This window comes from Peromyscus leucopus, chromosome 8a (genome assembly GCF_004664715.2).
Source record: "Peromyscus leucopus breed LL Stock chromosome 8a, UCI_PerLeu_2.1, whole genome shotgun sequence".
NCBI classification, from domain to species: Eukaryota; Metazoa; Chordata; class Mammalia; order Rodentia; family Cricetidae; genus Peromyscus; species Peromyscus leucopus.
The window spans coordinates 30,062,369-30,079,630 of record NC_051085.1 but is presented as its reverse complement, the minus strand read 5'-3'; the positions used below and the strand labels follow the sequence as shown (position 1 = coordinate 30,079,630).

The 17,262-nt window shown below is 45.6% G+C and overlaps 1 protein-coding gene across 2 annotated transcripts; it reads left to right on the top strand.

The window, feature by feature from the left end:
- Window positions 1–225: 225 nt before the first annotated feature.
- Ginm1 (glycoprotein integral membrane 1) lies at window positions 226–16,453 on the top strand. Of its 2 annotated transcripts, none has more exons than XM_028861034.2 (8): window positions 226–379; window positions 4,456–4,515; window positions 5,879–5,975; window positions 8,576–8,727; window positions 9,556–9,712; window positions 10,736–10,869; window positions 13,233–13,396; window positions 15,780–16,453. In XM_028861034.2, the coding sequence occupies exons 1-8, from the start codon at window positions 263–265 to the stop codon at window positions 15,889–15,891; spliced, it is 993 nt and encodes a 330-aa protein (XP_028716867.1). In that variant the 5' UTR covers window positions 226–262; the 3' UTR covers window positions 15,892–16,453. The 2 variants fall into 2 exon arrangements, with proteins under 2 accessions (XP_028716867.1, XP_028716878.1); XM_028861045.2 differs by having other exon boundaries at window positions 228–379; window positions 10,739–10,869.
- Window positions 16,454–17,262: the final 809 nt, after the last annotated feature.

Here is a 17,262-nt window from a genome sequence, read left to right as displayed (position 1 = left end):
ATCACTTTCCAACGCCAAGCGCCCCAGGACTGTCCCCAAACTTGACTGGGCTTTTGACGTGCAAAGGCGCGCGCAACCTCAGAAGCTCAGGGAGCCTTCCCCACTTGGAAGGAGTCAGCCCCGCCTCCCCGCCTCCCCGCCCCTCCCTCCCTGCGGCCACGCCCCTGACCCCGCCCATACATCGCCCCGCCCCGGCCCCGGCCCGCCCCTCCCGTTCTTCCACGCCCTCACCTCCCGCCGCCCGGCGCCGGTGTTGTCCAAGATGGAGGGTGCCCTATCGGCGCCGCGGCTGCCCGTCCGGCTGCTGCTGCTCGTGGCGCTGCCAGCCGTGGGGTGGCTGACCACCAGCGCGCCCAGGCCGCCGTCCACAGCCCCGCAGGTAGGACCGGGCGGGCGCAGCGGGCAGCGCTCCTCTGCGGACCTCCGGGAGGCCGGTCGCGGTGGCGCTGTCCCCTCCCGGGGGCGGACAGGCCGGGGCCGGGCTGGACAGGGTCTGGGCGCCCGGAGGATTGAAGGGGAGGCTCTCCGGGATGCCGGGCGGGGTGGGCCGCCCGAAGGAGAACGCGAGGAAGGCGCGCAGGCGCCCTGGAGTGTGTGGCCAAGCCTACAGCCACCCCAACTTGAGATTCGTAGCGCTTCCCGAACTGTCGCGGTCCTCCTGCCTGGCTTGGCTGTCGAAAGTTGCGCGATCGCCAGTGACCTCGGGTGTTTGTTATGGCTGCTTCCTGGGATAGAGCCCGGCCCTTGGGCCTGACGGCGTTTGTGCTGCCAGTTAGCAGCTTTCCTGGCCACCTGTGTCTGCTCCGCAGAGACCGGGAGGGAGCGCCTTTCCCCGGCCGCCGCCGGGCCACTCCGGCTGGCGAGGGGGAGAGGCAGAAGACCTCGCGTTTCCCGGCGTGGCTTTTTATTGGATGTTAGTTGAGGGGTCCTCCCTGCGTCACGGGTCGGAGATGAGCTTCAGCATCCCCCGGGAACCAGATTCAATCGCTCGGTGTCACAAGCCTTGCAGGTGACTGTACCTGGCTGACTCGGAGGACCGTGGCATTGCAATATTCAGGGGCAGCGCATGTTTACTTTTGTTGCCGCGACATTTGCCTTTCTTCGTTTGTATAGTCAGAAGAAGTTTGGAGAGTATAAAGTTCCAGTTTTTCCCAAATGACTTGAAACTTACGAGCTTGAACACCTTACTATTTTGATGGGAATACACTAAATATAGAAGTGACTTACATGATAAATGCCACTTTTTATTTTTAAAAATTTGCTTGTTATGTGTGTATGATGTTGGATCGGGACATATGCCACAGAAGTGGAGGTCAGAGGACAACCTTGTGGAGTCGGTGTTCCCCATGGTCATCTGGTTTTGCAACAAGTGCTTTTATAATAACCCTTGAGTCATCTCTCTAGTCCTTCATTTTACTTTTAATGTTTTAGAGTTATGCTATAACTCCTCTGGGTACAGAAATTTCAAACAAGCCTCAGGGTCAGTTTGGACACATTCTGGATATTTCGACTTAAACACACTTATATATGAAGTTGTACATGAGCCACAGTTGTTTCTGGGTAAAAAGCAATGGTATGAACAAGCACCAGGAATAAATATGGCGTGATTTTAAAGTTATGGAGGTATGGACTAATTTCCTCTCTTTTGCAATTTTGAAGATTCTTCATCATCACTTATGAACCTAAGAAGCATTTGAACTTACCCACACACTCAGAAAAAACATCTTGCCTGCAAGGTCAAGCCCACTTCACCATTTTCTCTCTCCCTTTCTAGGCCTTTTGGAAAGCAGGCAAGACACCCATACACATAAAATAAAAATAAGGGTTAATAAACTTTTTTTAAAAGTTCTCAGAGGAAGAGCTGTGAGCTGGATCTGAATTTAATGTCAGATGAAAGTAAGAAATGGAATTCTCTTTTTTCAATGAAAGCATTCAAGAACATCAAAACAAGTTGTGTGTATATGAATATATGCATATGAAATCATTCAAGAGTATCAAAATAGATTGGTGTATGCATACATACATTCACTTGTGCATGGACGCACCACACTCACAAGTGTATGCTTGTGTGTGTGCTAGAGATTGAGCCCAGGGTCTTGAACCTTCTTAGGCTCCACCATTGAGGTATGCCTCCATATCTGTAGGAAAAGAATTGAACTTGGTTTTTTTGAGGAAAAAAACCAAAGCAAAACACACCTGTGTCTTTCGTCTTTTATAAACCATGATGTTGCTAAGCAAACGATAAGATATTTAATACAGTAAGTTACTAAGTATGGTGTATATTTACTCTTGGAAAGCAGAAGCTGTAGAAGATTCTCTAAACACGGCTTTTTGTGGGCTTGTAGAAGAATAATGGCTTCTGATTAGTAGATCCTTCCATGATGGGTGAAGGCACAGCCAGACGATCGGGAAGCACCTGGTAGAGCGCACCTGCAGTCAGGAAACAGAAAGGATGGCTGGTGCTTTCTCCCTTTTCTCTTTATATTCAATCCAACGTAGTCCATGATCTGGTCCTGCCCACACATTCAGGGTGGATCTTAAACCTCTGGAGATGTCCTTACAGACACACCCAGAGGTATGTCCCCCAGGTGGTTCTAAGTCCAGTCAGCTTGACAGTGAAGATTGACTATCACATAGTCTGTCTCACATAAATAGAAAAAGGGTTGGGGGAGGAAGGGGCCAATGTACTGTGGTGAGATGGCTCAAACCTTGCCATCATGCAGCCCCACTTCCAGACGAACTAGACTGATTGGCTACACCCCTCCTCCTAATAGAAAAGCTTTCAGTTAACAGTGACAGGTCCCTGTGGCCAGTAGTGCTTTCCTACAAAAATGCCATCAGTAGATTTAAGTATTTGGGTATTTGGGTAAATGGTTGTTGATCAGACCTTGAGCAAGACCAAAAGTGCCAGCTGCAGACACTTACCCAAGAGGTGTGCCCCGGCGGGGTCAGAGTGGGTTCAGTAAGAAAGCACGGGTATCCATGGGCAGTGGAATCCTTACACAGCCTTGTAAATCAGTGACTGTTGCTGCACACGTGAGTGACTGTACTGCAAGACGAAGTCCCAGGTAAACTGCTCTGCTTCTATAATGCCCAGAAAGAGATAAAGCTAAGCAGTGCATTGTTTAAAGAACACAGCTAATAAAACTGTAAAGAAAAGTGGGAAATGAGTAGTAGAAATCTTCTGTGGGGTAGGGGTAGTGGGCAAGAGTAACATTCTCTGCCTAAACTCCCACTCTCTGGGATCCAATGCCTTAAATATCTGAGAGCACCTGGACTCATATGCGCCACCAAACCTAGTTTAAAATAATAAAAATAAATCTTAAAATAATAACAGAAGAAATGGAAAAAGGACTGGTTATTCTCCGGGTGAAGGGCTCAGCAAGTAAAAGCACCTGCTACAAAGGCTGGCCACTTGAGTTTGATCCCCAGAACCCAAAGGTGGAAGAAGAGAACCGACTTCCAAAAATTGTCCTCTGACCTCCACACATAGACTGTGGCATATGTGTGCCTGCACTCATGTGCACACATACAATAATAGCAATTAAATTTTTAAAGAACTGGGTTATTGCCGGGTGGTGGTGGCGCACGCCTTTAAATCCCAGCACTCGGGAGGCAGAGGCAGGCAGATCTCTATGAGTTCGAGGCCAGCCTGGACTACCAAGTGAGTCCCAGGAAAGGCGCAAAGCTACACAGAGAAACCCTGTCTCGAAAAACACACACACACACACACAAAAAAAAAAAAAAAAACAAAAAAAAACCAAAAAAAAAAAAACAAAACAAAACTGGGTTATTGTTTTTGGTTGTCTTTGCTCTTTTGGTGGGTCTGCCACCCAGTTCCCAAATAAATCACACACAGAGGCTTATTCTTACTTATGAATGCCTGGCCTTAGCTTGGCTTGTTTCTAGTCAGCTTTCCTTAACTTAAATTATCCCATCTACTTTTTTAGGGGTATGGGGGGGGTGGATTTCGAGACACGGTTTCTCTGTCCTGGATCTCGCTCTGTAGACCAGGTTGGCCTCTAACTCACAGAGATCCACCTGCTTCTGCCTCCCGAGTGCTGGGATTAAAGGTGTGTGCCACCACTGCCTGGCTCCATCTACTTTTTGCCTCTGGGCTTTTCCCATTCTCTTCTGTAAATCTTACTCTTACTCGGTGGCTGGCCACTGGAGTACTCTCCCTTCTCTAGCTACTTTTTCTTTCTCCCAGATTTCTCCCTCTATTTATTCTCTCTGCCTGCCAGCCCCACCTATCCTTTTTCCTGCCTTGCTATTGGCTGTTCAGCTCTTTATTAGACCATCAGGTGTTTTAGACAGGCACAGTAACACAGCTTCACAGAGTTAAACAAATGCAACATAAAACAAAAGTATCACACCTTAAAATAATATTCTACAACAGGTTTATTTTCAATTTATAAATGTGTATCTACCCAACCTTTACATTTTGTTTTGCAGGATGGCATCAGAATTAATGTAACTACCTTGAGAGACAATGGGCAGGTGTCTAAAGAACAGGTTTGTCTCCTTTTGACTCTATTTTTAGTATAACATTTAGTCAGGGATGTTTACTAATCATATCGGTCCATTTTCCATTATTACCGTGAAATGCCTGAGGAAATAGCTGTGTCAGGCTATAACTGACCTGGTTACCCACTCTGCTAATGAAGCTGGGAATGGCAGCTCATGCCTGTAATCCCAGCACTTTGGAGGCTGAGGCATGGGCTTACCTCAAGTTAAAAATCAGCCCGGGCTTCTTAAGTAGTGAGACTGTCTTAAGAAACCAAAATCCAAGGACTGGAAAGATGACTCAGTGATTAAGAGCACTGGCTGCTCTTGCAGAGGATTGGGTTTGATTTCCAGCAACCATTTGGCAGCTCACAACTGTTTGTAATTCTTCAGTGATGGGGCCCTAAGGGGGATGAGAAGATGAAGAAGATAGAAGAATTAGGGTCAGGAGGTCTTGCATAAGCTATGTCTTATGCCAGGCAGGCTTATTAAGAAGTATGGTATCTTGTATGTGGTTTTTATGAAAGAAATGGGGCAATGTCAGCAGAAATCTCTGGGAAGAATCATCTGGAAGCCAATCAAGCAATGCTTCACACGGGGAACACAGGCTATTTCAAGGGTGTCGGAGGGTGGGCCTGGGACTGATAACTGTAGCCCCTTGGGCCATTGCTAGGTCTGCCAAGCATGCTTGCAGCTTGGTGGAACACTGTTCCTCCTCCATACATCAGCCTAGCCTTTAACATGGAACTGCAGTTCCAGGGGACCTAGTACCCTCTTTGTCTCTTAGACACTACACACACACACACACACACACACACACACACACACACACACACACACACACACACACACTGTGCACAGACATACATGCAGGCAAAACATCCGTACAGATAAAATAAAAAGAAATAAAATTTTAAAAAGGAAACCAAGCAAAACCAAAGCCTCAGGCAAACCCAAGAAAGCTTTTGTTGTTTGCTTTTCACTTAGTTGCAGAGGGTCAAGGGCATATTGCCGACACTGGTTTGTCTCTGGTCTCATGGCCAATGATACCACAGTGATAGGAGCTCACGCGAGAACAAAAGTGTGCATTCCAGATACCAAACGGGAGAGAGACTGGGGTCCCACGGGTCCTGTGAAGACACTGTCCCAGGGATTACACATCTACCACTAAGGTTTGTATCTTAGAGATCCCCACCTGAACATCACCACACTGACAGACCAAGCTTCCAACACACGAATCCTTGAGGGACAAAAAAAATATCTAAACTATGACTCCTGCCACACACAGAGTTAGGTAATATATTTTTGACATGAAGAGTTTGTTGTCATTTATAAACCATTGGAATTAATGTATATGCTGCTTTATTTTAAGGTGGTTCTTAACATAACCTATGAGAATGGACAGGTATATATAAATGACTTACCTGTAAATAGTGGTGTAACCCGAATAAGCTGTCAGACTTTGATAGGTGAGTATTACTAATTGTTTCCAACATTGCTCTGTCTTTGATAATACTAAGTTAGTACTGGATGTGATAAAGTTCCTCTTTAAAGTAATAGATTATTTCTATAATAGTAGAATTTATTTCTATAATAACATTTAAACTATGTTGATTATTGATACACTGCTCGTTCCTTCATGAGACTGGCATTTAGTTTCTGGTAGGTTAATAGTATAAGAGTGGGCATAGATGTGGACTAGCAAGAGCCCAAATCCTGCAAATTCACAATTGCAGAAAATTAACAGATATTAATTGTTTGTATGGGTCCTACTTTATTTCTTTCACTCATCTGTCAACAGAATGTTTCTTTTTTAAGATTCATTTATTTTTATGAGTGTGGTGTTTTGTCTGCATGTATATCTTTGTACCACTTGTGTGCCTGGTGCCCAAGGAGTCCAGAAAAGGATGTTGGATCCCCTGGAACTGGAGTGGTAGGCAATTGTGAGCTGCCACGTGGGCCCTAAGAACTGCTCCCAGGTCCTCAGCAAGAGCAGCAAGTGCTCTTAACTGCGAAGCGAGCTCTTCAGCCCTTTTTTCTTTTTAAACTTTAAGGTTTTTTTTTTTGTTATTTAAAGGATCAGATAATATTATGTTGGGATATACCGTTTTATTTGAATAAACTAAAGAATATGGGAGGTGTCAATGTTCTGTGGCTTGTGAGAAGCAGTGACTGGGCCCAGCTGGCACTGAGGTGGGGAGTTAGGCAAGGGAGTCATGCCTGGCAGCAAGCATCATTGAGGGTGTTCTTAGAAGGCTGACTGCTGCGGGCGGAAGTCAGCGTGGGGGCTTTTGTTTGTAATGTTTGCAGCGTTAGGGGTATGAGATTCGGGCACTAAAGAGTTACCACTCTGGTGTATTGAAAACTACACTCTTCCACTGTTGACCCTCGTATGTCCTATGCTGTAGGCGTAGACATGCTGACCAGGCTGGGGCACTAGTGAGGAAACAGGCAATTGAAACCCTGATTTATTAAACCGGACACTATGGTAACCAAACTTGTGTGTCCCTAGTCCCAGCTGCTGGGGCGGCTGAGGTGGTGGAGTCACTGCGTCCTTGGGTTTGAAGCAGTCTGGACAACATAGTGTCCATAGGGAAGGTGCAGACCGCCCGCCCCAGCTCAAAACATTTTTTAAGGTGCCGGAGCTATAGCTCTGTGGTAGGACATTTGTGAGCAAGTAGACAGCCCTGGGTTCCATCCACAGCACCACAGTAAGCATAATGAAACCAGCTAGACACTAAAACGGTATTTTAAAGTTATGAATGGGAAAGAACACGAGGGAGTTGCTCACAGAAAAGGAGTGGAGGCCATGGTGAGGCGCCTCCCCAAGGGAGAGCTGGCTGGCAGTGCTGGAGCAGGGAGGGTGGTAATCAGAGTTACACCACGGTGGCATATTCTCTCTGCACTACTGTGGGCATGGTATGGCTGGAGCCTCAGGAGGAGACTGTAACTGAGGATAGGTAAATGGCTAATGAATTGGGTATCAGCTGTTCTGGGTGGAAGGAACAGCCCTTTCAAGGCTCACAATGAGTTTAAGCCACTGGGTGTGCATTTAGAATGTAATATCTGTATGCTTCCTTGACAAATTAGTCCTTATATTTGAGAGGCAGCGACTGCATGCTCATCTTGTGGCAAATTGGTGTGTGTTGCTTTAAACAAGGTTTAAAGGTTTGTTTTATGTGTCTGCAGGTGCCCGCAGAGGCTAGAAGGGAACATTTGTCCCCATTTGAGCCCATGTTACGCCACCTGCTGTGGGTGCTGGGTTCTGAGCTCAGATCCTCGGATGGAGTAGTCAGCTCTTAATGGCTGCACCATCTCCCTAGCCCCTTCATATGTGTTTGTGGGACAGCTTTGTTATGTGCCCAGGCCGGCCCCTGCTGCCTCAGCTGCCCAAGTGCCAGGATTATAGGCATGCACCACTATCCTGGCTGGTTTATTCTTTTAAATTTTGTCTTCAACTTTGAGACTTTCATCCATGTATACAATGAAATATGGTCATATCTGGCCCACCACCACGACGGAGGGATTGCAGACCCCTCTTACCCTCTTCCTACTCCTGTCCTCTCCAGCTGTAAAAAGTCACCCGCTGGGTGCAAAGAATCAAGAACACTCCAAAAACAAAGAAAAGAAAACCCGAAAGTAAAGCCACACAGCTTGTGTGGGGTCTTCTCTCCCTGGCTGGGTCTTAGGGGTGAATAAGTGACTTGGTGAATAAGCTGACTGTCCTGTGGCTTGCTTTCCATCCGTGCTGTGTCGCTCCTCGCTGGCAGCCAACATGAAACCCCAGCGAAGGCGCTGCCACGATAGCATGCGTGGCACATTCAGATCACAGACCAGGAGGCATTTCCTTCTCTAATGAGTGGAAGCCACTGGACGGACTTGGCAGCTCATCCCTGCTTTTATAAACCTGAGACTGTTAAGGTCAAGGATGAAGGAAGCCAATAAAATGTGTTTGCTGCTGTCTTGTTCCAAGTAAATCTCATAGAAATTGTCAATTACAGTCACAGCTTTGGTGGTAACTTTGGTCCACAGTCTCACTGCTTTTTTTTTTTTTTTATTTTTTTAATAGTGAAGAGTGAAAATCTGGAAAATTTGGAAGAGAAAGAATATTTTGGAATTGTCACTGTAAGGATCTTAGTTCACGAGTGGCCTATGACGTCTGGTTCCAGTTCACAATTAATTGTTATTCAAGAAGAGGTGGTAGAGATTGATGGAAGACAAGTGAGACAATATGCTTGTTAAAGGGGATGAATTTGTGCTGTGTATGCAGGTGCTGAGTGGTTTTCTTTCTGACTTGATGAGGAAGAACGTTCCTGTCTTAGTTACTTTTCATTTGCTGTGAAGAGACACCATGGCCAAGGCAACTTATAGAGGAAAACATTTAATTGGGGCTTGCTTAGTCAGTCCATTATCATCATGGTGGGGAGTGTGGCCGTAGCCAGACAGGCATGGTGCTGGAAAAGTAGTTGAGAACTATACCCTGATCTGCAGGCAGAGAGAGCAAGGAGGGAGGGAGGGAGGGAGAGAGACAGAGAGAGGGAGAGAGAGGGAGAGAGACAGACAGACAGACAGACTGACTGACTGACTGACTGGGCCTCAGAGCTCACCCCCTGTGGCATACCTCCTTCAGCAAGGCCACACCTCCTAATCCTTCCCAAACAGTTCCACCAGCTGGGGACCAATCGTTCAAACGAATGAGCCTGTGGGGGGCCATTCAAGATACCACAGTGCCCTAGAATTGTCTGGATTTAATCATGTGGCATTTTTGTTGTTTTTGCATTTTACTTTCTTAAAAATCTCACGTTCATATGTCATTTAAAATGTGATGAGCATCAGCACACAGAGAGAGTGAAGGGACTCGATTGTGTTCATGGTTCAGGGATGTGTGAATGAAGCTGCATTGAAGGTATAAATGCCTCACAGGGTGGGAGGGAGTAAGGAGCAACTGGGTGAATGGACATGCCTTTCAGTTATAGAAGTCAAGGAGGAAGTTCATTTTTAAACTAGGGCATTATTTAAAGTAAAAGGTACTTATTTTTTTTCTCATAGGCTCAACAAAAGGATGTTACCGAAATTGACATTTTAGTTAAGAACCAGAGAATACTCAGACATTCAAACTTTTCCCTTCCTTTGGAAGAAAGCATGCTTTATTCTATTTCCCAAGACAGTGACATTTTGTTTACCCTTCCCAACTTTTCCAAAAAAGGTAATTTAAAAGACCATTATTTAAAATGTTAGTGAAATTATTTTGTCTTATATGCTTTTTCTTTTTTCAAGACAGGGTTTTTCTGTGTAGGCCTGGCTGTCTTGGAACTCACTCTGCAGACCAGGCTGGCCTGAAACTCAGAGAACCATCTGTCTCTGCCTCCTGAGTGCTGGTATTAAAGGCGTGCGCCGCCGCCACCACCACCAAGCTTACCTTATATACTTAAAAAATATTTCTGTGTGTGTTTGTGTGTGTATACATACCTCCGGAGGCCATAAAAGAGTCAGAGCCCTGGAGCTAGAGTCACAAGATGGGTGCTGGGAACTGAACTCAGGTCCTTTGAAAGAGCGGCTGGCACTCTTAACCAGGGCCAGCCCTCCAGTCCTCTATGGTGTGCTCTTAGGCATTTTTGTCATTACTTACAAATGCTGCTGTATATCATTACCTATTTAATGTATTCAGAAATAGATTCTTTTTAAAAAGTACTTTGAGAGTGGGACCAAAGCTGAACTTCTACATTTTTATTTTGTTGTGCTGTTTTTGAGGCAGGGTTTCTCTGTAGCTCTGGCTGTTCTGGAACTCATTCTGTAGACTACTACCACTGCTAGAACTTCTACATTTTATTGTATTTCCTTCCTTCCTGTCTGTCTGTCTCCCTTTCTTTATTTCGACAGGGTCTTACCCTGTAGCCCAGCCTGGTCTGTAATGTGATAGGTAGACCAGGGTCACCTTGAATTTGTGTTCCTCCTGCTTCACAAGTGCTGGGATTACAGGAGTGAGCACCATGCCTGACAGAACTGAAAATTTAGATTTTCTGTGTGACAGAACCGTAACTTCTGTAGCCCCGCATAGTGGTCTGAGTGAGTTTCTTCTTCTGGTGTTAAATAAGTGAATAAGATTCTTGTTCTCTCATGGTGGAATATATGTTAGGATAGCAATCGCAGATATTATGGTATGCTCTATTAGGGCTTGCAGAAGATGCCGGCATGCTGCTAGCATTTGATAACTTTGTTCCCTCTTCAATAGGAAGCGTTAGTTCCTTGCAGACCACTAGCCATTACCTCATTGGGAATGTGGAAACCACTGTGGAGGGCAATGCTTTACCTGGCAAATTGCCCGAGACTCCCCTCAGAGCAGAGCCTCCATCTTCATACAAGGTAAATCTAATGCTTAGTGCTATCTTTATGTGGTGTTACCATAGGCAGTTACAGTTACGGTGAAGAAGGTAAGTGTCTCCTTAAAATGAGGAGGAAACCATAAAGATTAAAATAGTGGATCACTTGTAATGATGGATGCATTACATTTTGGTTTTTGTTTGTTTATTTTTCAGTTTGTAGCCTCGGCTGAGCTCAAACTCATAATAATCTTCCTGTCTCCATCTCTGGGGTACTGGTACTATAGGTGTGAGTCACCACACCTGGCTCACTTGGGTTTTTTGTTTTTTTCTCTCTCTATGTCGGTGTGGGTGTGCATGCACGCTCACCAGAGGACAACCTTCAGGAGCTGGCCCCAGGAACCATACTCAGGTCATGAGGCTTGGCCACAAGTTACTCACTGAGCTGCCTTGCTGGCCAGTATCTTAATCTTAATGTGGTATTCAAGGTGTTCCTATTTTCTTCTATAAACCTAATTTAATGATAGAGTCAGACCATGATTATCAAGGCCCAGGATTTCATTTGGTTGGGAGTCTTCAGTTTCATAGTTCATTCTCAAATCTCCATTCAGCTCCCACCTTGTAACACACAGGCACAGTGTGCCCTCAGGATCCTCACAGTGATTGGCTGTGGGTTAAATCTGATCTGCCACTTACAAGTTATGTGACCTGGGGGCAGTTCTTAACCTCTAACCTGTTTCTTAGGTTAACCTACGCTTAGGCTATCAGGTACTATAAAATATTTCATCAAGGTGTTGTAAGGAATCAGATGGGTATTCCATGTGAAGCTACAGTGATGTCTACTAAGAACATTTATGTTACATCCATAGAAAGAGTTCTGAGAGTATCCTAATATGTCTGCTCCCAAATGGGTAAGGTCTGTGCAGGTAATTCTCACTGAAGGGCAAATTGCTGATATGGGGTTGCTGGAGTCTAGATTAGCTGGGCACTTTGCACTGTGGTGCAGGGCGTATACCCACCAACCCCACAGTTCCCCAGAGATTTGAGTGAGAGCAGCAGGAAATATTAGATAGAAGGATTTAGAATGTGGAGATAAACAGAAAATACAGGATAGCCTCTAGAGAGCCTGGAACCTATTCCAGCAGGCCCGGACTGTCTCTGCCCCAGGGTTTTTATAGAAACGCAAAGGGGTAGAGCAAAAGACCTCCTCCCAGGACAGCCAAGTGCAGACCATCTCAAACACCTGCGCTCAGTACTGTGGTCCAACCATGTGGACCTGCTGAGTAAAGCCTGCAACAGTGGACAGTTCTCACTAGTGTCTGTCAGCATTGATTCTCCTTGACTGTAGACCTGCAACAGTGGACAGTTCTCACTAGTGTGTGAGCATTGATACTCCTTGACTGTAGACCTGCAACAGTGGACAGTTCTCACTAGTCTGTCAGCATTGATTCTCCTTGACTGTAGACCTGCAACAGTGGACAGTTCTCACTAGTGTGTGTCAGCATTGATTCTCCTTGACTGTAGACCTGCAACAGTGGACAGTTCTCACTAGTGTGTGTCAGCATTAATACTCCTTGACTGTAGACCTGCAACAGTGGACAGTTCTCACTAGTGTGTCAGTATTAATACTCCTTGACTGTAGACCTGCAACAGTGGACAGTTCTCACTAGTGTGTGTGAGCATTGATACTCCTTGACTGTAGACCTGCAACAGTGGACAGTTCTCACTAGTGTGTGAGCATTGATACTCCTTGACTGTAGACCTGCAACAGTGGACAGTTCTCACTAGTGTGTGTCAGCATTAATACTCCTTGACTGTAGACCTGCTCACTAGTGTGTGAGCATTAATACTCCTTGACTGTAGACCTGCAACAGTGGACAGTTCTCACTAGTGTGTGAGCATTAATACTCCTTTGACTTGTTACACAGCGTGTGTCTTGGGAATATATTTTTTTAAGATTGTAAAAAAATTTATTTCGGTACATTTTAAAATAAAATTTTGCTGTCATGTTATATGTGTCCTGTGGTTCCCCCACCCCATCATGTGGAACTAGGGAAAAGCACTCATTTTTGAAATTTTTACCTCAAACCAGGCTTCTTTGTTTATTTACTTTTTTTCTTGAGTTAGCTTTGACACACATAACACTGTTATAATCAAGACACAGGTTGTTTGTGTCCACCCAAAGCCTAAACATTAAGAAATTTTGCCAGGTATGGTGGCATACACCTTTAATCTCAGCACTTGGGAGGCAGAGGCAGGCAGATCTCTAAGAGTTTGAGGCCAGCCTGGTCTACACAATGAGTTCCAGGCAGCCAGGGCTCCATAGAGATTCCATTTCAAAAGCAAAGAGAAATTTTAAATTGTGGTTTATGGAACTGTCCTTTCTGACCCAAACCCTCCTTCCAGGTAATGTGCCAGTGGATGGAAAAGCTCCGGAAAGTGCTCTGTCGTTTCTGGGGCAGTGTGTTCCCAGTGTTCTTCATGTTTCTCAACGTCATGGTCGTTGGAGTTCTGGGAGCAACAGGAGTCATAACCGTGTTAAAGGTGCTTTTCCCAGTTTGTGAGAACAAGTAAGTACTTCTTGCTTTTGAGACATTATTAATCTTAACTATTAAAAAGTAAGTTAGCCGGGCGGTGGTGGCGCATGCCTTTAGTCCCAGCACTCGGGAGGCAGAGCCAGGCGGATCTCTGTGAGTTCGAGGCCAGCCTGGTCTACAAAGCGAGTTCCAGGAAAGGCGCAAGCTACACAGAGAAACCCTGTCTCGAAAAACCAAAAAAAAAAAAAAAAGTAAGTTATAGTGCTGGGTATTGGTGGCACACTGCTTTAATCCCAGCACTCAGGAGGCAGGGGCTGTTACACAGAGAATTGGGGTAAAAAAAAAAAAAGTTATATTCACTGTATTTTATAGTAGAAAGTATAAAATTAGAGTAAGACAATGGGAGGAAAAAATAACTTTTTATAGCCCATTTTCCAATTTTAAGGGAATTAAAATACATCAATGTACTACTTGAGATCACAGTACTTTCAGAGATCCAACGATGACGAGGTATTGCTAAGTCTCCGTGGAGCAGAAATGACCAGGAACACTGGGAATGCTGCGTGCATGGAGTCAGTAAAACCATTACCCACTGTCTCACCTCCAAAGCATCAGTTCAGTCCGTGTCAGGAGCCCAGCAGGGTCTTCACCGCAGCCCCACTCGGAACAGAGACAAAAGCACCAAATGCCCTCCCTCTGCTGCTTGTATGGGGCAGGGACTAATGTAGCTCAGGCTGGCCCCAAACTTGACCATGAAGCTGAGGATGGCTTTGGACTCCTGATCCTCTACCTGCACGTCCCAAGTGCTAGGATTGCAGATGTGTGCCAGCAAGCCTGGGTGTCCTTGATTTCATGGGCTCTCTGTGGCTACTGGCAAACAGGTTCTTTCAGTTCACTCTACTCCTAATAACTCCTGACTCAGCTCTCACATGACAGGTCACAGAGTTATTTTGCTGAATGGCCAGGGAAGGGTTAAAGTGGCCACAGAATTCTGAGGGCAAGGGGCAGAGAGCCTGTGGAGTTGCGCTCACTGCCCACCGTTAGGTATCAGCACATTCCATTAGCTATTCAGACACTGGCTAGGCTGTCCACGTAGAGTGCTGGCTCTAGGCAGTGTCCTGGGAATAGCAGTTCCAGTAGGTCTTGTCGGGCAGGAACAGGTTTAGGAACATTGGTTACCTGTTAATCCTGATGGCCTGATGACTGCTTAGTTTATGGGTGCTGCCATACTTCAGTCTTAAGTACCCGCTCTTTTTATTGTTCAGCTTGGGTATTTTGGATGGGTCTCCCTATGTAGACCAGGCTGGCTTTGAACTCATGAATGACCCTCCAGCCTGCGCCTCCTGGGATTCTAGGTGTGTGCCACCACACCTGGCTCATACAGGACACAGATGAGGGGACTGCATCATCTGTGGATCTGGAGTGCTTGGTAACTTCACTGGCCTGGTTTCTCTAGTGTCTCTACGCCCATATGCTCCTCATTTGCTAAGTCAGGAGCTAGTCAACCCACTTCTCATCTGCTAAGTCAGGAGCTAGTCAACCCACTCAACTCAGTCACCGGCCTTTGCCGCAAGCCTGTGCCCAACAGCTGCTGGGAAGTGAGCTGCAAGAGCAAGATGGAGTCAGTGTGTATCAGCGCTCGCACCCAAAATGAAGCAAGCTGCGGCACTGTACAGTAAAACGGCAGATGTTGTGTGCCGTACAGAGTAACTGAGAGCTGCGGCATTGTACAGTAAAACGGCAGATGTTGTGTGCCGTACAGAGTAACTGAGAGCTGCGGCACTGTACAGTAAAACGGCAGATGTTGTATGCCGTACAGAGTAACTGAGAGCTGCGGCATTGTACAGTAAAACGGCAGATGTTGTGTGCCGTACAGAGTAACTGAGAGCTGCGGCATTGTACAGTAAAACGGCAGATGTTGTGTGCCATACAGAGTAACTGAGAGCAGCAGTCTGAGCACCACTTGCAGTCAGCTTGATTTTAAGCCGAGCTCGGTTGCTGTTGTAATGGGAGAAACTTGGAAATGGTAGTGGAAGATCTTGGGTTCACTATGAAAGCCTACTGTGTGGTCACGGATTTCAGTGACAAAAAGAACCATCTAAAGACTGAGGTTGTGCTTCAGTGGACAGCGACTAGAAAGCTGCCTGGGCTTTCCTCTTCCCCAGCCTGTACCAGTCTGGGGTGATGACAGTTCTTGCCCTGAAGACTGTGCTCTCCTTCCTGTAGGACCAGGCCGTGATCTCTTCCCTTCTAGTCCCTCAGTGTGTTTGGTTACAGAGAACTTGGAGCCAAGACTTGGTACAGCCTGTATAAACCATGAGAGGGAAGGTGGACTGTACTCTTGAAGGGGTGCTGTTGTACACCAGCCTTCTGGAGATGTGTGACCCTGGCAATAACGACTTATCTTGTGTTGCAGAGGAATTCTTCAGGTGGATAAAATGAACGTAATGCCTGTGGCACCTATCATCTTATATCCAGAGGGCTCTGAGAAAACAGCAGAAAAACTCCAAGATAAAACATGTATTTAAAACGCCGTCTCCAGCCACGGACTCTGGATTGCTCTATTGTCTCCAGACTTGCCATTCGAATACCATTTTATTTAAATCATTAATCAGTTTATACATAGAAATTGCCAGGTTCCTAAGACTGCCTGAAAACTGATCTTTACAGTGCCAAGTTAGAGTTCACCTCGCTCCACACACGGGCTGGCTGTTCAGAAGATGAATTATTAAGGGAAAATTTAAGTGGAAAAGAAGATGTGACTGAAATAACCAGAACAAAACGGCGAGACAGAACGCCACGCTGCCAGCAGCTCCAGGTGCCTTTGCTGTGGAAACTATCCATGTGATTACTATTGGAAGGTTTGATAAGAAGCACTTTATGAAAAATTCTACTTTAAAAGCTGAAGAACTTAACACTTTTTTTTTTCTCAGTACAATGTGCCTTTATCTCACACACAAGACTCAGTATGAAATCACCAAAGTGTATCATGGTCTGTGTCTGTGCCAAAACTGCTTACCCTGAATGCACCAGGACTTAAAAGTAGTAGTGACATGTTCTCACTCTAAAATAAACTTTTTAAAAAAACAATTGCTTTATTTTTAATTAATGGGACGGGGGCCCCCCCCGGGGGGGGGGAGGGGCAGCTATGTGCACATGCGTACAAATGCCAGTTGAGGCCAAAAAGGGCATTGGATCGCTACAGCTGGATTTAGAGTGGTTGTGAGCTGCCTGACGTGGGCACTAGGAACCAAACTTGGGTGGTCTGCAAGAGCAGACAGCATTTGAACCACACAGTTCTCTCTCCAGCCCTCCTTCCCTTCCCTTAATAAGATAAAAGTAGAGCTGTTTGGGTTAAGTTTACCGAAGTGAGAATCACTCGCTATATAGTGGTGTGGTATAGCTCCTCTCATTCACGTGACAAAGTGAAGCTCAGATCTTTCAAAGAAGCTATCATCATCATGGAATTAAAGAGTGTGGCCTCAGCCTTCTGGTTGTAAGTATGGTGCTGTTTATAAACATATTTCATCTTGTTATTGGTCACTCAGATTGGCCTATTTCAATGTTATCTAGCACACACATCTTACTCTGTGCGGTTTTTATTTTTTTTCCATTAAAGTTTTGAAAGCCAGATATGGTAGAGCACATCTGTAATCCCATTACTTAATGACAAGGAGGAAGACCTTGATAGACCACATAGTGAGATTGTCTCAGGTTTTTGGTTATAATTCATTTTGGAAACATGGCCCAAGCTTGCTGTTTTGCTTTTTTTTCTTCCTACAATAGTAGGGATTTGAACCAAGAAACAGGAAAGCTCCAGGCCTGCTGAGGAGAGAGAGGAGGGGGGAGGATGACAAGTGTGATAATGAAGTTTAATCTTGTCTTGGTTTTGGTACTTT